Source organism: Balaenoptera physalus, assembly GCF_965194825.1.
Source record: "Balaenoptera physalus genome assembly, chromosome: 3".
Lineage (NCBI taxonomy): Eukaryota > Metazoa > Chordata > Mammalia > Artiodactyla > Balaenopteridae > Balaenoptera > Balaenoptera physalus.
Window position 1 is genome coordinate 46,755,353 of NC_138890.1, and position 22,866 is coordinate 46,778,218.

The following is a 22,866-nucleotide window of genomic DNA, read 5'->3' on the forward strand; positions in this document are numbered from 1 at the left end:
TATATGTTACCGTTCATCTAAGAACGGGGAAGTATATAATACACACAGAGGCATTACTTAATTTTTTTAATGGAAAGATTCAAAAAAGGTTGCTTATAGTAAAAGAAAGGGAAAAAGGTGTAAGTAAGAAAATTTTAAGTTGGGCTCCTATGAACATACCATCTGACTTTAGAACCACATAAATGTTTTCTATAAATGTAAAACAAATAAGAAATTAGGGGTAAGAAAGCAAAGCGAAACTAATGAAACTAATATATATTAAGTTAAAGAAACAACCACACAAAAATTATTTCAAGTTGAAAATAGTCACTGACTGTATAAATAGGAAAAAAAACTTTTTAGGAGTAGGAGAGGTACTATAAGTATAATGTACATAAACTGTAGAGTAAAACAAATGAATAGTTATGTTGATGTTGTTAGGAATTAGGATTTTTGGCATGGGAGAAAGTAGGAGTTACAAATAAGATACTTGGGGTTATGTACAGACCCTATAGAAATTTTAATAGAAAATATCAGTATAACCTCATGATGTATTTTATTAAAACAAACAAACAAAAACCTCTAGAAACAACAACCAATCAAGTAGCAATGAACACCGCTACAACTCAAACTGTGGTATCTAAATACCAAAAATACCACTTCCCCAAAATAGAGGACCTAGAGTTCCTTAAAAAAAACGGCCAATTTCAGATCTGGGACAGGAAATGTACAAGATGAACGAGGGTCCCACTGGCCAAAGATGCAACAATTTGATTCAGCATAATAACTACAATAAGTTGAAATAAACAAAATGTTTGAATCTACAAGTTTGTAATGATATTAAATGATACTAATACAAGAAAAACAAACTCGAAACTCACTGTTCACCTTTGAAGGTTATTAGGGATCAGCTCGTAATTCTGAAAACTGGTTAACAAAGGAAAAGATCAAGCACTTATCTGCCCTTCCTGTACAAAGTACATACTTCTTGGTAACCAAATACCTGATAATGCAAAGTACCTCCTTAAAGAGGTATTCCAGCTAACAAATAAAGACAGATTGATAGAATATAAACATTTTGTAGTCCCTAATGAAGTAACAGGCAGTGATTTGCAGCTTATATGGCAAAAAAGAGAACCAAGTGAACCATTAAGTGCCATCTGAGAGAATACATCACTATCTATAAAGTATTCTTGACGAGGAGGGGGAAAAAAAAAAAACAACCAAAACCTGAATCTCATCAGGCCACTCAATAACCAATTTACAAAAAAGTTTCGAGTACAGAAGAACATGTGAAATGATACCACTCTGTCCTATGGAAAATTCTACAAGATATACAATCTAGCATATTCAAAAAATAAACTGCAAGGAAAAAGAGAGGGAGAGGAGGAGACTTAATGAGACAATATATTGGTCTTATCTGGATCCTGATTCTCATAAACTACCAAAACAAAACATTTTTGACAAGTGGGGTGAATTTGCAACTGACCAGATATTTGGTGATATTAAAGAACTGTTAATATTTTTACATGCAATAATGATATACTGATTTTTTTTTTTAAACAGGCCTTTATCTTTTAGAGACAGATACTGAAACATGGATGAAATGTCAGATTACCGGAGATTTCCTTCAAAGTAATTTGGGAAAGGAAACATGAGGAGACAGATGGAATAAGACTGGTCATGAGCTGATAGATGCTGAGGCTGGGTGATGGGCTCATTATACCATTGTGTCTACTTTTGTAAATTTTCCATAATAAAGGGATGGGTGGGGGGAGAAGAAAGAGAGAAAGAGAGAAAGAGAGAGAGAGAGAGAGAGAGAAGGGGAAGGGGGAGGGACAGAGAGGCTGGGCGAGCCTTAGAATCTTAGCATAAGTAATGAGATGGGGACTCTTCCAGGGTTTTCTGCCTTGGCCCAAATTCCAGCTCCTTAAGTAAGGATGTTTCTTTCCTCTGCACCCCAGCCCCAGGGAGGGAGACATACCGCAAAAATGAGTGAAATGTCAGTGGTAAGGGCCTGTACTCGGTGGAAGGACGCAATAAGTGTGATGGGAAGGAAACCTTCAGCATCCATTTTCCGTCGCAGGAAGAAGTCTCGCTCTAAGTTGTCCACGCTGAAGTAGTATTCACTGGGTGCAGGGGAGAAGAAGTGTGATTGCTTCATCATTTGGGAACATGCCTTCCTTGTTCTGTACACTCCAGGAAGCTCACACAGCCTCTGACCAACCCCGTCCCTACTGTACTTACAGTCCTGAAGGCTGAAAAGAGATGATGTTACCCTTTCATGGCTCCCTAACCTTGGGTCAAACTGCTCTCTGCCCTTCAGCCTCTTTGTATGCCTGACAAGCTCCTCATCCTCTTGTAAAACCCAGTCCCAATACTGTTGGTCACTTTCTCTTCTGCTCCTAAGCCACTTATCACACTCTTCTGCAATGATCTGTTTCCTTGTATGGCTCCCCCACTGGACTGAGAAACAACATATTAGAGAGGCTAGGAGCTAAGGTTTTGCAAATCAGACAGAAATGGACTCAAATCTGTGCCTTGTCACTCACCAGTTAGGCAAGTTACTGGGCCTGTATGCTCATCAATAAAAAGGGGATAAAACCCAGCTCATAAAAATTAAATAGACAACTATAGGACTAAATAAGAGAATGCCTATAAAGCACTGAGCACTGAGCCTCACCAATAATGCTAGCATTCTGACAATGCTGCCATTACAAATAGAGGGATAACGGGGAGTAGAATCTAGACATTTTCTCTCCTTTTAAAAAAATTAACTAATTAATTTTTTAAATAGTAGTATAGTTCTCTCAAGTTACCTTTTTCAGCTCCAGCCAGAGGCAGCAACTGCTGCTAGCACCAGAAGGGCCTGCACAGCCCTACTCTACCAGGCTACCATCCTCGGGCAGCCCCCAATCCTACCCATGTCTCCAGGAGGAAGGCGCCTGTCCACTTACATCTGGCGCTTGATGTAGTCTTTAAGCAGCTCCTGGTCCACGCTGTAAAGCTCAGTACTGCTGACATTGTCAAAGTAGTAGGTGATGTTGTTCATGTACTTGGGGGTGCGCGGCCCCTCTGCACCATCAAACTTTCGGTAGCCAAACTGGTAGTCAAAATGGGCTAAGGGGGAAACGGGCGTCATGAGGGAGAGGAGATCCCTGCCCGCCCCCCACCGCACTCCCTCGGACATCCCGGAGCCCAAAGGGGCCTCACGTACTTCGAGTGCCACCCCGGCCGCGTCCCCGGCCGCGACCACGCCCCCGTCCACGGCCACGGAAGGAAGCCCGCGCCCCACCAGCCCCATCACTCTTCACACTCGATGTCTCATCCTGGTCGTGCCAGGCAGGCTCCAATTTGGTCTCTGCTTGCCAGGCTGGGGTGGGGGGGGCCACGGGCACGGGCACGTAGGTGGCAGGCTCAGACCCTATGGGGAGAGAGGGCACCGGGTCAGGCCTGAGGAGGAGCCCCATGCCCAGGCCCTCCATAGTGGGAGGCGCATACCTTTGATCTCCCCGCGGTTGGCAGGTGTGTGTCGTGGCTCCGGCGGGCGAGTAGGGCGAGAGACCAGTTTCTCTCTGGGCACTTCAGGCTTCATGTCTATTTGCAACGGAACCCACTTGTGTTTGTTCCCTGGAGGACAGCATGGGTACAAGAAAGGCTTGAAGGAGAGGTCCCTCCTGGCCATCCCTACCCCCAACACTTCTGTCCCTGTCTGGGGTTTCAGGCCTGAATCACCATCTGGTGACTTTGGGCAAACTCCTTTCCCTCACTGGACCTCATTTTCATCTCTAAAATAAGAAGGTGGTGGACTTCACTGTGATGGACACTCTTGGTTGACTCCCAATATCAATTTCTCCACCCAAGAGAACCCCCTCTGGAACCAGACACATGGCAGCCCAGAATCAAGACTGCACCTTCAGCCTCCCTTAGACACGTGCCAAAATTCTGCCCAGGGGAGCTGAGTGGAAGCAGTCAATTCCAGGGTGAGTCCCTAAAAGGCAAGGGAGCTACTCCCCCCTTTCCCCATCCTGCTAGGCGGAGTGAGTCACCTGGAATGAGAAGAGCCAACACACAGCAAGACAAAGGAATCAAAGAGCTGCACCTGGCCTACTTCCACCCAGCTCTCAGGTGAGAGAAATAACCTTCCATCCTGGTTAAACCACTGTTCCTTTGGATATGTATGAGAGCAGCCAAACCTGTACTCTAGCCATTTCAGCCAGAGCAATGGGAACTCCTGTCTTTAAATGAAATCTAACACGGGACAGAAATACATCAAGACATACAAAGAACACTCTGAGGCAGAGACCCCCGCCCCCGTCTTCTGCACTGCTAGAGCCCCAGGGCTGAGGACACGGCTTACCAAATGCTTGTTAAAGAAAAGGAACTGATGGACAGATGGTTGGAGTGAAGCTTGCTGACCCAGTGGCCTACACCCATCAGCCTCCCAAGGACTTCTTGCGGGGGGCTCCTGAGATTGCTCCAGCAGCCCTGGCGTTCTGACATTTCCTGGTTCTGCCCTACCACCTTCTCCCGAGTCCTGCTCCAAGTCACTCACCTTTCTTCTTCTGCCCGCCTCGCTGGTAGTCCTCGTCCCCATTCTTCTCCTCCCCCGATTCATCTGATTTGGTTTTCGGGCTCTCCTTACTATCACTCCCCTCTCCTTTCTCCTGTTCCTTCATGTCCTTTTTGGGTGGCAGCTTGCGGGCAGGCTGAGACTTGTGGGACTGTGGCTGCAGCGGGAAGCAGAGGAACAGGGAGGTGATGCGAGTCTGAGAGCCTCTTGGGATGGGAAAGAAGGGAGCTCCCCGTCACTGGAAGGACGGGGTTGAGGAGCTGGAGCATGTGACGGCAGGTTGGGCTGGATGTATTCTAAGGTCCTACTTTCACGCCTGAGATGCTTTTGCTGGGAAGAGTAGTCAAACAGGCAGGAGGTAGAGGACAACCTGTCTCTCCAGCTTCCTTAAGTCTAAATGACAGAGACAACCCCCAGGGCCGGGGCTGCAGCCTGCAACGAACAATTGTTTTACTCCCTACAACAGGACCACATAGTTCAGGTCACCTGTGGGACAGAGGAGATGCTGGCCCCTGGTCTGTCCACACCAACCCTGTCTGTGAACTGAAGGCCAGTGGCCAGAACCGGTGAGGGACCTAGCTGTCAGCCCAGAATGAAAGTGCTGGGAAGGAGAGGACTGACCAGGAGTCCATCTTCTGCTAGGGCTCAGGAAAGCTATATAAGCTTTCCCATGACCTGTGGTCTGGAGGCGGGTACCTGGCCTAATGACCACTGACAGGCAATCCAAGTGCAGCGATGGAGAACACAGGCTTTGGAACAACAGTACAACACACCTGACTTCCAATCCCCACTTGGCCATCAAGGGCTAGTAATTAACCTTCCCCAGCCTCAGTGGCCTCATCTGTAAAATGGGAATTACTGAAGGACCTATCTAGGAGTCACTGAGGGTTAGATGAAATGATGAAAAAACAGCACTTGGCAGTCCCTGACACACAGCTAGGGTGCAAAGAATGATTCTTAGCTATTTCAATGTTGCCCATATTGTACCAACCACGCCTCTTAAAAAAACAGAAAGATAACACCTGAGGCTCTGAAAGCTTGAGGCCAAATGTGAACATGTAGACAGAATTCAAACCTGCCCATCCCTCCCCACAGACTCACCTGCACACTCTTGTGGGCTATCTCTCCAGGTGTTGGCCAGTTGATTGCATCTCCAAAGTCACCAACCTGCAAGGCATACTCTATGAGGGCTCCAGGGTAACCCTGCCTCCACCATTCAGGCCCTCATCCAAAATACAGCTCCACCGAGAGATCAGAGGCCAAAATCAGTTTGTCCACGAGGACCATCCACAATGTAGAGACCCAGAAAAAGTGCCCCTGCTATTCAGAGAGAACCCAGAAGTACCTTGCAGCCCAGAAGCACTCACTACAACAGAAAAGAGGCTACCACCTCCAGGAAGTCCCTGCTTGGGTTGGCAACTCCTATTTCTTACCTTGCTACCTTTGCGCTGTTTAGGAACTGCTGCCCTCACCACCTTGGCCGGAGCAGCATGTTCTGTGGGAACAAGAAGGGAGAGATAGTTACGCAGAGCCCATGGGAGGGGCCCACGGCCAGCTCCTCAACCTCATCACTACCCAACTCCACCAAGCAACCTGCAGCTTCCCAAAGGAGGAAGACGTGGTGGGGATGGGAAGGACACATGCTCAAACACCTCTTTCTGAAGAAATCATGGGAAGTGCGATCATGGAAGGAGCAAGCAGCCGAAACCCCAAGAACTCAACTCGGAGGACTCTCACAGCTCTATACCCTCTTGTGAAAAAGGGAACTGAGTCCATGCCAGGGTTTGCTCTGTAATTCAGGGCTCCCGAATCGCCCCAGATTCCATAAAGGGATCTGAAAGACCCTCTCTGGCTCTAACATTCTAGAAGTCTGTGTGTGAGCAGACTTAGGAAGGCAAGATACAAACCCTAAGTGGGCAATCCAAGGACCTCTTCTAAGCCCCACATGTCAGGGCCAGCCCTGTCCTCAGTGACCTGCGGTCAACAGAAGACTGAGCCATTCAGAGAAGATGTGCCTGCCTTCCAAGTTTCTAAAGAAAAAGTGAGACCCCCATTTGAGTCAATGGTTCCACCTTTAGGGATTTATCCTAATGATACAAATTAGACAAGTGTTTAGGGTTATGTGCAAAGATGTTGAAAGGGCTATTCATAATTTCAAAAAAACTGAAAACAATACATGTCCAATAGCAGGGAACTGGCTAAATAAAAGTTCAACAACTTTTAGAATGGTCATAAAAAGATAATGATCTCTACTGATATGAAAAGATAAACACAATAAATGAGAAAAGTTATAACCCTATTTTTGTAAAGTAAGTAAAAAACGTATACATACACATACACACAGTAGAAACTCTAGAAGGAGATATAACCGAGTATTACCAGGAGTTAAGTAGTATGTTTACAGTGATTTAATTTTGTTTGGGGTTCTCCAGTAGTTTCAACAAGGGCAGACGGGGATTTTTATTTTTTATTTTTAAATTTTTTTTGGCTGCACTGCATAGCATGCAGGATCTTAGTTCCCCAGCCAGGGATCAAACCCACGCCGCCTATAGTGGAAGTGCGGAGTTTTAACCACTGGACTGCCAGAGAAGTCCAGGGGCTTTTTAAAAAGAAAAAAAAAATTTTTTAAGGCAGTGGCTCTAATAGGTCTGATCCTTCCTACACCTACACTTATTTTTCCAACTTGGTTCTGAAGACCAAGAGTTTCTGAACCCTTCCTCCCCCAGAGATCCACGGGAAAAGATACATACCCTGGGGCTCTGCTCACCCACTGCTCACCCGTCACTTTGCCTCCATTGTTGGCCAGCCATGCCAGGGGTCAGGAGCTGCCCCCAGTCCCTGAGCAGAGAAATTTGTCCGGCTGGTCTCAAAAGGAATGTTCTACGCCTTGATCAGACGCGTGTTCCCTTAACGAGTAGAGAGAGTCCTTGCCTGACTCCTAACTATGAGGCCACTGCATTCTTGGCTTCCATCCCATACCGGAGCCACTGCCCCCTCAAGACACCCCACATGCCACAGGAGAGCTGGGGCTTTGTAACCCAACCCACAGCATCCCCCATTCCCAGTGCTGGGCAGTGGAGAACCAGAAAAACCCCTCTCAGTCCCAAGAGGATGAAGCCCTTAGGCCCAGGGAACTACTTAGTCCACACTGATTTTCTTGCTAATTCTGGTTTGGCCCAGAGAAGGCTAATACCACCTAGTTCCCTGACTAGGACCAGCAGGGGCAGCCACGAGAAGATCACCTCCCTCGGCTACACACGAGCTGTGGCAGCAGTCACTTCTCCAGGGACCCAGCCTCCACACTCCAACAGCACCACCTGCATGCTACAAGTACAACAGCACGCCAAAAGGCCTGCAACGTCAACTTCATCAACACAAAGTTGGAAAGGGGGGTCAGTCAGAGGGCAAGGTGTTCCTGAAAACTACTGGAAAAGGTTTAAGGCAAAGTTTTTCAGGTCACTGTCTATTTCCTCTAATAAAAACTCCTTCAAAATTGGGAGGAATCAGATCCTGTAATCACCCTGCCTGACATTCTGTTCACCAAGATCACAAAGGGACATGGTAAAGTACTAAAACTTCAGTCTCCAATTAATGGGAGTGCCCTACTGCCACCGAAAGAGCCCACTGATTCCCTACTCCCCCACAATCCCAAGCTGACCAGGGGAACGTGACAACACAGGGGTTAGGGGCACCCACCCCCGACATAGTCGAAAAATCCAATCGCACATCATGTGGGGCTGCTTTTACTATTGAAAAACAACACATATAAGTGGACCCACACAGTTCAAACCTGTGTTGTTCAAAGGTCAACTATATTTTCTATATTGCTTGTTCCAGAAAGATCCTAAAGCTGCTGATCTTTTGGAAAAAAAGCTACCTAGAAGGGCCAGATCTAGGAGGTCTAAGAAGCGGGAAACTAGGGGAGGTTTAGGGGGAGAAGGCACGTGGGTGAGTCAACCTCATCGGGTTGTGGTAAATAGAACTGGTAAGAGGAAAGGAAAAGCTGGAAATGAAACAGGGATGAGTGCAGGTGAAGTGAGATGGGGCCGGGTAAGATGGGAGAAGGCCTGCAGGATGGGGCTGGCCAGAGGGAACTACTAGGTTTCAGGCCTTAGTGCCAGGAGAAGAGGCGAAGGGCAAATATTTATTGTGAGGCTGGCATCATCTCCTAGAGATGAGCAAAGTACCTAAAAAGACAGAATTTACCCTGATCGCAAAGAACTTCTACCTTGGGGAACAAGGTAATTTGTAGGGGCTTAGGGGCTGCATTACTGGGGTTCCTACCCACCTGCTGCCATATACCTGGCCATTAGGTCGACCTCCTTGGAGGAGTCCAACCAGATCCTAGGCGAAGTGCCCTGGCTCTGCACTCTCACTGCGTTGTGTTAGGTGCCTGGTTACTTATCTACCATTCAGCCCACCCCAGCCCTTAAGAGCAGGTACCAGGGTGCTTTCATAGCAGTGATCCCAGAGTCTAGCTCAGGGCCTGGCAACACGGCTGACGTTTGTTTAATGAACGGAGAGTTCACACACCCATCTCCTCTAGGATTTCACACTAGAGAAGAAAAGAAGCTTTGCTTTCCAGTTGCTAGTTCCTGAGTCTGTGGCCTCAACCCTCAGCCGGAGCCTTCCCCCCGGCAGAGAAACAAGTATCCTAGGCACTGCTGGATCCCAGGGGAACCCACGCCACAGCCCTGCCTTGACTCCAGAGGCAACTGATCACCTGAAATCAGTCTTGGGTCCTAGTCCAGACTCCAATACTCACCAGTTGTATAACCTTGGAGACACTACCTACCACCTTTCCTGGGGCCTCCCTCACCTTCCTCAACTGAACAAAGGGAATTCACATCTAGAGGTAGAGGGAAGAAAAGGTAAGATCTCAACCAGTGAGACTTCTCATGAAAGCAGAAGAGATGCTAGCAACAAGCCGTGGTCATAATATTAACGGATCACTTACTAGATGCCACGCACTGTTAATATTAACACTGTTAGTATTAATATTAACGGATCACTTACTAGATGCCACACACTGTTCTAATGCTGAGTTAGTTTCTCTAATTGGTCTCATTTTACAAATGAGAAAACCAAGGTACATGGTGGAAAGGTTATTTACCAAGATCACAGCCAGCAAGGAACAGAACAGGATTTGAAGCTAAGCAATCAGACTCTAAATCCTGTGCTCTCAGCCACTTGGAGGACGGTCCAAATTACCTCCTCATCGTGGCCAGTAGGGCAGGCCCTCAATGGCTGGGCTGCAGGGTATCATTCTACACACTGGAGAAAACCAAGGCCCACTGCAGGGAAACCTAAGGTCACAGAGCAAGGCAAGCGACACTCCTAGGATTGGACGCTGGCAACCTGACAATCCCCTCTCCTGCACCCAGAGAGAGACAAGGGAAATTGCCACCAAGCAGGCCCGGAAGAAGCCCCACATGTGGCACCCCCCAGTCCCGTGAGGAAAGAGGCATTGCTTCCAGGCCCGCTTCCCAGTCCCTCCACTTCAGCATCTGCCCCACTGAGGATGGGGGTCGGGGGCGGGGTCAGCACCCAGCTGACATGGATCCTGCCCCCACCACTGCCTGAGCTACAGCCCAGGACCCTCACTGTGGAAGGCAGAGACACCATTTAAGGGCAGGGAGTGAGGCCAGTAGGAGTCTAGATTACATCACCCACCTGTGCCCGTCCCTCCCAGGACAGCCTGGGGACAGAGTCAGAAAAGCCTGATGTATTTTCAGCTGTCATCCAGCCTGGGGGTGTGGTGGAGTCACAGAGGAGGAGCTTGGGGACCCTGGTCTTTTCATCCCATCCTCACTGATCCCAACGCCACCCCCACCCCCGGCAGGAACACTCTTTTACAGAATAAAAAAAAAAAAAATGCTGTGTTAACCATCTTCACCTTCTTCACTGATTCCTACCGCTGCCACCACCTCTCAGAAGCCTCTCTCTATCCAGCCTTCCCACCCCAAGTTCCCCCAGACCTGCAGATGAAACACGGGAGGGGGCTGAAGGGTGCCCTTATGGAAAGGAGTGGACAGGGAGAAGAAACCTTCGGAAGGTCCGATCATCTTGAGGCTCCGCTCAAAGGAAGCTTCTGAAGAGTCTGCGCCCCTTGGCCTGGGAGGAGGGGCAGGGGCGGCGGGCTCTGGTCACATGATACCACCTGGCCCAGCCCAGCTCAGGCTCGGGCCCCAGTCAACTATGTATAGCCTGCAGTGACTCTCCCTGCCCAGACACGGACTCTGCTGTCCTGGGGTGGCTGTGGTCACTCCCACTACTGGTACCCGTCCCTGAAGTCCCACCCCAAAGCTAATTAACTAATCATCATCACAGCTGAAATATATCAGCAGGCAGTGAAGCCTCTGGCCTCCGAGCACCAGCTCCCTAACCCAGCCTTTCCGAAGAGCACATCTGGTTCTAGTTAGAATGGTAATCGTAATAACCACCTTTTACTGGGTACTAAGTGCCAAGAACTGGTTTAACTTGCTATGTGTAATTTCACATAATTGTTTCAGAAAGACATTCCAGTTGTTCGGAAAATGAAACTGACGGAAGAGACTTGCCCAGGGTCACACAGTATGTATTCTGTGTGACACACAGATCTCAGCATAAATTCTTCTCAAGTCCTTCCCTAATTGCCCAACTAGCAACTCTGGATCAAGTTCTAATTCAGTCTACCACGTGGGATCTTCAGAGCACTCATTAGCCCCCGAAATGGTTGCATTTTTGTGCATCTCAACCCCACTAATCAATTGCTGAGTCCATACACTATCCATGCAAAATGCCAAAGTTCTTCTTCACATGCAGTAGCTCATTTATTTTTCACAACCACGCTAGGAGCTAGGAGGCAGGTAAGATGATGAAGACTCCCAGTTTAAAGATGAGGAAATTGAGGCTCAGAGAGCCCACCTGCCTAGTAGGTAGCAGAGATGGATTGAAACCCAGGTACAGCCTGACTCCACCTTGGGCTTCACCAGCCGGCAACGTGCTGGATGTGTGGACGACGACTGGGAGCTCCACAAGGGGAGGGATCTTTCCTGCGCTTCTCACTGGCCGCTGGAACCCAGGACTGCAGCCTGTACATGGCTGGCCCACAGTAAATATTTGCTGAAATAAGAAATTTACTTCGGGATGGGTGCTTCTTGAAGGACTTTCCAGAGCGTTCTTTTCTGGGAAAAGAGGTTAATTACCCCTTTGCATTATGTCTGAACAGCACAGCTCTGCAGTCTGGCAACTGCAACCCCTTTGGAGTCTAGACCTATGCCCTGTTCTCCTTCAAGTTGTAATCAGCGTGCTTCAACCCAAACACCAGACGTCGGCTGTGGAAAACAGAACAGAGAGAGTGTGCAGCAAACAAAACAGCACAGGAACTCCCCAGAGGTCCCAGACTTAAGCCGCCAGGCCCCGGGCTACACCATAAATCACAAGGCTGGCTGGCTGGCTGGCATGGCAAGCTGGGAAGCACAGACACCAGCTAAGAGGGCAGCAGCACCCACTCAAGCGCAGTCGCAATGCCACCCATGAACACAAGCTTATGTTGCCAGAGCTTCCGAGTTTTCAAGAAAGGTAGAAAAATAAGTTTGACATGGAAGGGACATTTTCTGCTTTCTAAATACTGTTAGTGAATTCACGTTAAAAAACAAAACCCTTCTTCAAGCCGTATCCAGCCTGTGGGCTCCTGCACGCTCTCCTAAGCCCTGCCAGAGGAGCAGGCTCATCACCCAGCAGCTGGGCCCTGGATTTCAGAGCCGGTCCTCGGGCAGGCTGCAATGCTCTGTTGCCCCACTGACTCCACTGTCCTTCTGTGGGAGGCTGCTGACATCAAAGCTGGTTTTCCCTTGTCCCTGTGGTCACCCACCACACCTGAGGTAATGCAAACTCATTTTTACTGTCCTAAGTCTAAGGCATTCTCTGCTGCATGAGGCTTCTGAATCTCCAAGAAATTACTTTGGATTATCCCTGTTATTGGAGTGAAGAGGCTGGAAGGGACCTGAGAACTCATGCCATTGTACAGATAGGAAAACTGAGGCCCAGGAGGGACCAGGCTGTGCCCAAAGTGACCAGTGAATTGTTGTGGAGCTGACACTGAACATCCAGTTTCTGCCTAGTGATCCAGAGCTTTTCCCACAGGTCAGGAAGCCAATTTTCTCACTCAACGAAATATGCCCTGTGCACAACTACACGCACTCACAGGCTGGAGGGCAGGGCCTCAGGGACCCAAGCATTCCAGGTACCACTCCCCACAACCACTGATGGTGCCTGTAACAGAGTCCCAGAAAGTCCCCGTTTTTAAGAACGGCTTCTCACATGGAGGTGGGATACATAACAGAAAAGGAGGGGTGCTCAGGTTGAAGTGGATCTGGGAGCGGGGCCCCACTTCCACCAGCGACTTAACTTCTTCGCACTTCTCCAGGGAAGGCTTTTGGCTGCATCTGGAAGACGTGGGGCAGGCAGGCTCTAGAGGTCCTAACCAGCCATCTATCCAGTGTGACAGGTTGGGCACCCTCACTAACCCTTAGTTTCCTGCTCTCTCCAATGACCGGGTCCTAACAGCTCCAGCCCTGCAGGCTGGGGACACTCAGTAACAGGGAAAACTCCAGCAGAAATGGGAGAGACTTGCCAAGTGTCCCAGAAGCACATGGGGAATTGGAGTTCTTGGGTAAAGACTAGTTCTCCCAATCCAGTTCAGCCAGATTGGCCTTGCTCCCCAAAAGCCGCTGATTTGTCCCTGCTGCTGAGCTTGGGCAAGGCTTGGAGGCCCCTTCAGTGCTACTTATTATACCCCAGCTGGGTAAGAGAAGAGCCCTGGGACGCCATGGATATGGAGACAAGCTGCCCCACGAGGAGACTCCCCGCCCTTGCTCACTGGTGCCCTATTTCACTCCCTCCCCCTTCAGCAAATGTAGAGGGGATGTGACCCCTACACTACCCAACCCCCTCCCCGCCCCACCCCACCCCACCCCAATTAGGCTGTTGGGCTAAGAGGCAGGACAGAGCAGCTGTTAACAGCATAGACTCTGGAGTCCACATGAGAATGCTCTAACAACCAGCTGCCGTCAAATAAGTAACTCATAAGGCCAGGGGAGACGGTCTTATCTGACCAACTCCTCATGCAGCTTGTAACTCGATAGGCATTAACAGGGCCACAGAGGAATGAAAGCCAAGCAAGCAGGTTCACCAGGAGGCAGAAAGGCACCCTGCACGTTAGATCCTAGAGTAAGACTTAACCTCTCATTTTCTGAAACTATGATAGGGGTTCGTGGCGGCTGCTAGCTAACAGGGTTGTTCAACAGCTTAAATGTGGGCAGAGTTAAACAGAAAAGTACCATAAATGCGTTACAGTTATTTTTTTAAATCTCTTTGAATCAATTCTTGAATCTGTCTGGTGCTTTAAAAAAATTTTTTTAAGGATTACAGTTGCCAGATTTAGCGAATTTCAGATAAACAACACGAATTTTTTAGATTATGTCCCACATAGTATTTGGGACACCTTATAGTAAAAAAATTATTTGCTACTTATCTGAAAATCAAATTTAACTGGGCATGGTGTATTTTTAATTGCTCAATCCGGCCACAGTAGGAAGGAAGGACCATTGCCCCATGTTCCATGACAGCGAGTCAGTGTCCAGAACACGGGGCTAGTAGCCGGGAGACTGACGCCAGTCCTGGTGCCGGCACTACAGCCCCTGCTATTGGAGCTTGGAAGAATTCCCCTCTGGGTGCCTTCAGTTTCTCTACTCAGAGGTCTGTTCTTGGGGTGTGGGGATCTTGTCATCTTTAGTTCCAACGCCCTTTAATTCTACCCGCACACTCACTGATCACCCTAACCACAACCTTAGACGAAACCAGCTTTCCAGGGGTACAAGCTACCTCTGAAACTACTGCTACGAAGGACTTGGACTCTAAGATTTCAGGATGCAAAAAATGTATCTATCTTCTGAGAAGCTTGTCAAAATGCAGATTCCTGGGTCCCACCCTCCAGAGATTCTTGCTCAGGAATGGTGGAGCCAGGAATCTGCTTAGTAATTCTAAGGGAGGTTTTCTCTGGACACACTTGCAGTTATCTTGATAGACCAAATGAGTTTCACCTGCTAATTTTGATAGGGGTTACTCAGAACCACAACACCACATTTAGTATTTTTAAAATTTTTTATGGAAGCATAGTTGATTTACAATATTGTGTTAGTTTTAGGTTATAGCAAAGTGATTCAGTTTTATATATATATATATATATATATATATATATATATATATATATGTTTCAGATTATTTTTCATTATAGGTTATTACAAGAAATTGAATAGAGTGCCCTGTGCTATACTATACAGGAAATCTTTGTTGCTTATCTATTTTATGTATAGTATTGTGCATCTGTTGATTTTATGCTCCTTCTTCATCCCTCCCCTCCCCCCAAGTTTGTTTTCTATATCTGTGAGTCTGTTTCTGTTTTGTAAATAAGTTCATTTGTATTATTTTTTAGATTCCACATATAAGTGATATCATATAATATTTGTCTTTCTCTGTCTGACTTATGTCACTTTAGTATGATAATCTCTAGGTCCATCCATGTTGCTTTAAAATGCAGTATTTCTTCTTTTTTTAATGGCTGAGTAATATTCCATTGTATATATATCCCACATCTTCTTTATCCATTCATCTGTGGATGGACACTTAGGCTGTTTCCATGTCTTGGCTGTTGTAAATGGTGCTGCTGTGAACATTGGGGTGCATGTATCTTTTCGAATTAAGAGTTTTGTCTATATACCCAGGAGTGGGATTGCTGGATCATATGGTAGCTCTGTCTTTAGTTTTTTAAGGAACCTCCATACTGTTTTCCTGTAGTGGCTACTACACCAGTTTACATTCCCACCAACAGTGTAGGAGGGTTCCTTTTTCTCCATACCCTCTCTAGCATTTATTTGTAGACTTTCTGATGACGGTCATTCTAACCTGTGTGAGGTGATACCTCACTGTGGTTATGATTTGCATTTCTCTAATAATAAGTGATTTTGAGCATCTTTTCATGTGCTTATTGGCCATCTGTATGTCTTCTTTGGAGAAATGCCTATTTAGGTCTTGTGCCCATTTTTTTGATTGGGTTGTTTCTTTTTTGATATTGAGCTGTATGAGCTGTTTGTATATTTTAGAAATTAACCCCTTGTCAGTTGCATTGTTTGCAAATATTTTCTGCCATTCCATAGGTTGTCTTTTCATTTTATGATTTCTTCTGCTGTGCAAAAGCTTTTAAGTTTGATTAGGTCCCATTTGTTTATTTTTGCTTTTATTTCTTTTGCCTTGGGAAACTGATCTACCCAATTAGTATTTTAAAATCAGGGCTGTGCTGTGTAAGAACTGGTAGTGGGTACATACATGGGTCCTCGTTTCGATGTTTCCCTTTTTATTTTACATTTTTGTATTCAATAATACTTTCTTGAAAAGAAAAATAAATTGCACAACTATCCTGGGACTTCCCTGGTGGCGCAGTGGTTAGGAGTCCGCCTGCCAGTGCAGGGGACACGGGTTCGAGCCCTGGTCCGGGAAGATCCCACATGCCGCGGAGCAACCGAGCCCCTGCGCCACAACTACTGAGCCTGCGCTCTGGAGTCCGCGAGCCACAACTGCTGAGCCCACGTGCCACAACTACTGAAGCCCACTTGCCTAGAGCCCGTGCTATGCAACAAGAGAAGCCACCGTAATGAGAGGCCTGCGCACCGCAAAGAAGAGTAGCCACCGCTCGCCGCAACTAGAGAAAGCCCGCATGCAGCAATGAAGACCCAACACAGCCATAAATAAATAAATAAGTAAATTTATAAAAAAAAAAAAAAAAAAGAACTATTCTGGTGGAAATGGAACCCAAGCCCCCTTCCCACTATACCTCCCACTCAGCTGGAGTCCCTGAGCAGAAGGCTGTATGAAAACCCCTCACCTCAGGGCTGTGGAAACTGGGACCAGTAAGCTAGAAGACTGGCAACACCACTTCCACAATCTAAGGACACCAGAGGAGGTGTGGGTGGGGGACCTTGGTTAAATGCAGATTCCTGCCTTCTCCCAAGCTCCAGAAAGCAGTCTGCCAAGAGGGGCAGAGCATGAGCATCTGCATTTTTTAACAAGTTTCTTGTGCAACACTGGTGCCAATTAATGTTTGAGAACTGAGCTGCCAATGAGTGAGACTGGTGGTAAGGGCCCCCCTGGTCTCCAAGCCCCAGTCCAGGGTCTCATATTTATGGACAGGAAGTGCAGACGGGAATTAACCGGCTCACAAGAGCAGGAAGGGAACGTGTTTTATTTTTTTTATTTTTTTTTTTTTGGGGGGGGGACGTGTTTTAATTACACACAGACAGCAGCCTGAGGAGGGATGTATGGGGAACTCACCACCATCCAATCTCCAGCGTCAAGAGCAAAGATTGGTCAGGCCAAGAAGCCACAAGCAGAGTGTCTTGACAGACGTGAGCTCACAAAAAATCAGTCTGGGCTGAGCTTGAGGTTGAGTTTTACAGTGAGCTCCCGACTATGGCTGTGCCAGAAGAATGAAGGCTCTGAAGGGACCCGTCTGCCTCTTCCTTACAACCAAATAGCTTCCACTCTTCCCCTACACATCGCTGTTTGCACACCCAAGGCCCTGAGGTCTGGATCTGTTAAATAATAATGGCTAACACTTACTAAGCATTTACCTCAGGCCTCCTGCTGCAGGCCTTTTGTGCATTTTCTAATCCTCGCAAGGGCGGAGCTATCCCAGTTTTAGAGGAGACCCAGAGGCTAGGTGGCTAGCCAAAGGTCACACAGTGAGAAGGTAGCTGACTCCACGGACCTGAAAGTTCAGGCTACCCTAGGCCTCTCAGCACTGCAGGAGATGACACAAGGTTCTTGAGGTCCCAAAGGGCTCCAGCTCAAGCTGACCCTACAAGGGACTGAGGCCATCAGCACCAGAATCCACTTCTCTGAGCCTATTAGCTCACCTGCCAGGCGAGGATAGTGCCACTCAGCACAGGGGACAGAAGCAAAGCACAGCCAGCAATCAAAGCACTATTTATTGCGAAGGCAACGCTCTAGGGTGGCCTGCAACCCAAAGGCCTGGGCTCTGGCTGCACCAAGCCCAGGAGAATTTTGCCTCCTCCAGCAGATCAGAACGGACAGAATGGAAGAAACTGCAGAGCCCCCATAGGACAAAGGACAGACAGGAGGGAGAAAGGGAGGTAGAAAAGCAGAGATTTTATGTAGGCTCTGCACCAGGGCATAGGGGAGAGCTGAAGAGAGCATAAACCAGCCATTCAGATAAATTACCTTTCCTTATCGTTGGTGACCAGGGTTAATCAGCTCATAAGGTCTACCTCAACCATCACTGCATCTAAATGTCACAATTTCAGTTTGAGGTAGGAAGGGTGGACATGGTTCTCCCCAGATGACACAATAAGACAGAACTGAGACACAGTGAGCTTCCTGGCTTGTCCCAATATCAACTTGTTTTTGAAGATGCCAGCCCTAGGCTCCTGCCGCTCTTATCATGAAACATCACCACTGACATGAGGGATTTTGTGTGCCAGGCACTGGGGAAGTAATGGTAAACAAGACAGGCCCTATCCTCTGAGGGCTCAGTTTATATAAAGTCTTAATCTTAACTCCACCTGTAATTGGTTGATCTCAACTGCCTGGGATGCTGTACGGAGGATCCTCAGTAAACAGGCTCAGGAAAAGCCTGTGATCAATTAGCAATGTCTTCTGTGGGCATGAGAAGGGACAGCAGTCACAAACGTATTTATAATTCCAGTTTGGTAACAACTGAAAAATGCTCTTCATCTCAGCAACCATTTAGCCCATACTATGTATTGTGGATACAGAAATGGGTAAGATTGCCAAGGGTCCAGCCCATGAAACTAATGACTGACATGAGAGCTGACATGGGTGGTGGTGGATTCAATGCACTTTCCCTCCAGGGACCACTCTGTCCTCACCCCCAGGTAAGACCTGCAACCCTTAGGCCTGGCCTCTCCCAGAGAGATTAAGGCAAGGCTCAGGAAGAACAAACTGCAGAAACACAAGTGAGAATTACGGAATGGGTGCCTCTGTGGAAAGCTCACCTGGCTGCTACTTCCCCAAGGTCAGCCCGGATCACCCCACTTCACTACCAGCAGGGCAGTGCAATGGTTAAGAAAGAGCCTGGGCTCCAGAGTCCTGGTTCTGCCAATACTACCTCAGCGACTCTGGATTTCTGTAAATGGGAATAGAGTTTCTAACCTACTGGGATTCTGCAGATTAAATGAGTTGATATTTGTAAAGCGCTTGGGGAAGCACACAGGAAGTACTCATTACTTGTTGGCTATTATTTGGAAGTTCATACACATCTCTGATTAAGGCCACCGGCAAACTTTTCCAGCCCATCTCACTCGTTGGTGAGCCTGTTAGTTACCTAATCCTGGCTGTGTGAGTGTCCTCACCCTCCTAGCACCATGCTTTACGCGCTTTATGCTCCATCTTGAAGAGCTCATCAGTCAGGTAGAGTGGAAAGGGGCAGGTGCTGCTGTTATTGGGAAATCGAGAGCATTTCTGAGCAATACCTCCTCCATTTGGGCAGGCCTTCCCTGGCCTGCTCAGGGTGTGTCAACCGCTGGCCCAGTGTAGGGGAGGGAAGAAAGCTGAAGGCTTGTGTCTGGAGGAACAGGAGTCACAGCATCTGCACCGGGTCACCTTGGGGCACGTGCTGCCAGACCTAGTCCTCTTCTAATCTTCACTCCTACAGCACCAACCATTCGAAGGGCCTCCCATTTCTCTATCCTTGAAGAAACAAGGCAGAAGGAAGAGAGAACTAGCATGGGCATCCTGACTCCTTTGGTGCCACCCGGGAGACTTTGGCTAACAGATGACATCAGCTTTCTGCAAAATGAGTAGCGACCAGATGGCTTCCAAAAGTCCCTTTGGACTCTGGCCTTCCTCAACTCTAGGATCTGCAAAAAGCTGCCACCTCAGAGGGGCAATGGCAGTGATGATGCAAGCCAGGGGCTGGGACAGGGAAGACCTGGAATGGCAGAGACCATCCCAGAGCAACTGCAAGCCCAGCTGCAGCCAATGGAGAACTTTAGCAGCCAGCCTCTCCATACCCAGCCAGGAGTCTGGCATCCCCAGGCTGCCACTGCCCTCACACTCCTTTCCCCAAGAGAACCTCCCGCTCAGTAGACACACTGCTGTCCCCACAGGTCCTTGATCAAGTCAAGTATCTTTCTAAACAAATGACTATGCAGCTACTATTGAGCCCTTCAGTATGATCTGTCACTGTGCTAAGTGCCTCCCTTGCAATATCTTAATAGAAAGACTGATGCTTGGGACTTCCCTGGTAGTCAAGACTTTGCCTTCCAATGAAGGGGGTGCAGGTTCGCGCCCTGGTCAGGGAACTAAGATCCCACATGCCTCGGGGATAAAAAACCAAAACACAAAACAGAAGCAATATTGTAATAAATTCAATAAAGACTTTAAAAAATCCCACATGCCACGGAGCAACTAAGCCTGTGCTACTGAGAGCCCGCGAGCCACAACTACTGAACTCGCGTGCCACAACTACTGAAGCCCGCGCACCTAGAGCCCGTGCTCCACAACAAGAGAAGCCACCGCCTACGCACCTCAACGAAGAGTAGTCCCCGCTCACTGCAACTAGAGAAACCCCACGCGCAGCAATGAAGACCCAACACGGCCAAAAATAAATAAATAAGATAAATTTTAAAAGAGGTCCACGCCAAAAAAAAAAAATTAAGAAAGGAAGACTGATGCTTATCTTCTTTTTACTCTCCTGAATTTCTTCCATATTAGTTGTGCTTTAAAGGGGTGGGGGTTGGGGAGGGGGACTGGCTCTGCCAGTTTTTAACTCTGACCCTGGGCAGTCCCTTAATCTCCATGAGCCTATGGAGAAGGAATTTCTCCATAAAAGGGGGCCAATTACCACCCACCTCAAGGGCACTGTGAGATAAGAATAAAGAAGTGTTCTGTAAAGTCTTAAGGGCTATCCCAAAGGCAGTACCAACCCTTCCAATCTAAGGACTTGATGAGTAGACTAGACTCCAGGAGTAATCAGAGGATGGCGGCTTAGAATCCTCAGCTCTGGCAGGCCACCTTGGGCAGTGTCCCGCCTTAGGGCAATAGAGTACAAACCCAGGAGTACAAACCAGCTGCCTCCCTGGTACCTGAAACAGGCCCCTCCCAGCCTGTGGAGACTTGGCTCAGGGCTGCTGGATGCTACAGTGATGGGGGAGAAAGGCTGGATTCCCTGGATCCACCCAGTCTTCAAAACCTCAGTCATCAGGAATCTGATCACCTTACCTGAGGCCCAATCCAAGGTCTGCTGCTCAACCCAGCCCTCCTATGAAGGGCTAGTGATTTGCCTAGAACGCAGCCCCATTCTATAGGCTGAAAAACTGAGGCAAAGATTTGGGTGTGGGGGAAGAAGGAAAAAAATGACACCAGGCTCCCACAAACCTCAGACCTGCTAAGAAATGAGATTCTTGCCACAGAAGCCGCCTGGTGTGAAGCATGTGTCCCTGCACTAGGGGGACAGCACTGCTTGACACACTAATCAATTATTTAGAGATTTCTAAGTTCTGACCTCACCCAGTCCAACCCATGTTCCTTTCTGCACTCACTCTGGCCCTGCTGGTCTTTTTCCCATTGCTGGCCAGCTTCCACTAGGGATGTGCTGTGGCCTTTGGGGGTACCCCAGGACAAACCCAAGTGGAGGGCTCTGCCCAGCCCTCCCGGGTTTCCTCTTTGTACTTTGGCTAGTCGCAAACCCAAGCAGTAAGCTCTTGGAAACCAGCCGAGAGTGATGGAAAGAGCACTGAACCGGGCATCGGAGTGCCTGTATTTTAAACAATGCACCCCTGTGCAACAGCCTCGGTCAGTAGCTTCCCCTGCGTGGGCCTGCTTCCCTCAGCAAAAGGGTGGTATGCGTGCGCATGTGCACAGGGTACGTGTGAATTCTGGCCGGGCTCAGCGGTCTCAGATCAACTCCAGGTGCCTGCAGGGTGCAGTGGAGGAGCAGGGGCCTCGGGTAGAGAGCAGGTGTGCGCGTCTGCCAGGCAGCAATGTAGTACTGGCCAGCTCCTTAACCTTTCTCACCAGGAAAATGTAACCTTCCTTACCAAGGCTGCTCTGAGGGTTATAAGCAACTTTGAAAGCCTATGTTTTTAAGTGGAGGAAAAAATTTGGCTCACAAAATATCATGATCCCATTTTTTTTTAAAGGTGTGTATCTATACAAAATATACATATGTGTGTGTCTGTGTGTGTGTGTGACTCACAAAGAAAAATCTAGAAACGTGCTGTCCAATACAGCAGTCACTAGCCACATGTGGATACTGAACACATGGAACGTGGCTAGTCTGAATTGAGAAGTACTTTAAGTGTAGAAGACATACCAGATTTCAAAGACTTAGTAGAAACAATAATTTTTTATACTGACTATATGCTGAAATGATAATATTGTGATTATCCTGGGTTATATTATTTAAGTTGATTTCACCTGTCTTTACTTTTTAAAAATATGGTTACTAGAAAATTTTTAATTGTATACACGGCTTGCATTGTATTTCTATTAGGCAGCACTGATCTAAAAGGATATGGTTGCTTACTAGTATTTCTGGTGGCTGGTGGAACAGATTATGAAGGGATTTGTTTTGTCTTCGCTAAAACACATTTGGACGTTTTTTCTACAATGAACTGGTGCTGCTTGAATAAGTTGAAAAGATTTCCCCTTCGAAAGAAGTTAAAAGACCGAACACAACGACTTCCCTGGTGGGTCCAGTGGTTAAGAATCCGCCTTCCAATGCAAGGGACGCAGGTTTGATCCCTGGTCAGGGAACTAAGATCCCACATGCCACAGGGCAACTAAGCCCGCGCACTGCAACTACTGAGCCCGCGCGCTGCAATGAAGAGCCCTAGTGCTGCAACTAAGACCCAATGCAGCCAATAAGTAAGTAAATAAATAAATAAGACCCAACACATAATAGTATTTTCCATCCGCTTTGACAACCCAGAGCCAGAGAGCCTCCCAATGCCAGTAGAGAGCAGCCCCCACCCCTCCCACTGGCCCAGAGGCCATGCCCGAGAAACCACAAGGTCAGCAGGGCTCTTTCCAGCAGGCTGCACGTGGCCTGACAGAGCTGAAGAGGAACATCTCTGAGGGAAGAGGGGCCAGGGTTCCCCAGCAGGACCAGAAGTTCCAGGGCCTGGCTCACACTCACTGAGGGTGGCCAGGGCAGGCAGAGCTGGGACCTCCAGGCTGGGCCACTGGGGCCCACACAGACTCCTGCTGTCTGAAGATTTGTGTGGGTCCTCTCT

At 48.0% G+C, this 22,866-nt stretch overlaps 1 protein-coding gene across 2 annotated transcripts in view; it reads right to left on the reverse strand.

The window, feature by feature from the left end:
• The window catches only part of LARP1 (La ribonucleoprotein 1, translational regulator), an 88,410-nt gene that overhangs the window by 17,575 nt on the left and 47,969 nt on the right, over positions 1-22,866 (reverse strand). For both annotated transcript variants that reach the window (XM_082453903.1, XM_082453902.1), the window contains exons 2-8: positions 5,986-6,047; positions 5,654-5,719; positions 4,535-4,709; positions 3,481-3,609; positions 3,197-3,403; positions 2,937-3,099; positions 1,964-2,108 (exon numbers count right to left, since the gene is read on the reverse strand). In XM_082453903.1, the coding sequence (XP_082310029.1) occupies positions 1,964-2,108; positions 2,937-3,099; positions 3,197-3,403; positions 3,481-3,609; positions 4,535-4,658 (768 nt within the window). In that variant the 5' untranslated portion in view covers positions 4,659-4,709; positions 5,654-5,719; positions 5,986-6,047. The remainder of the gene's footprint in view (positions 1-1,963; positions 2,109-2,936; positions 3,100-3,196; positions 3,404-3,480; positions 3,610-4,534; positions 4,710-5,653; positions 5,720-5,985; positions 6,048-22,866) is intronic.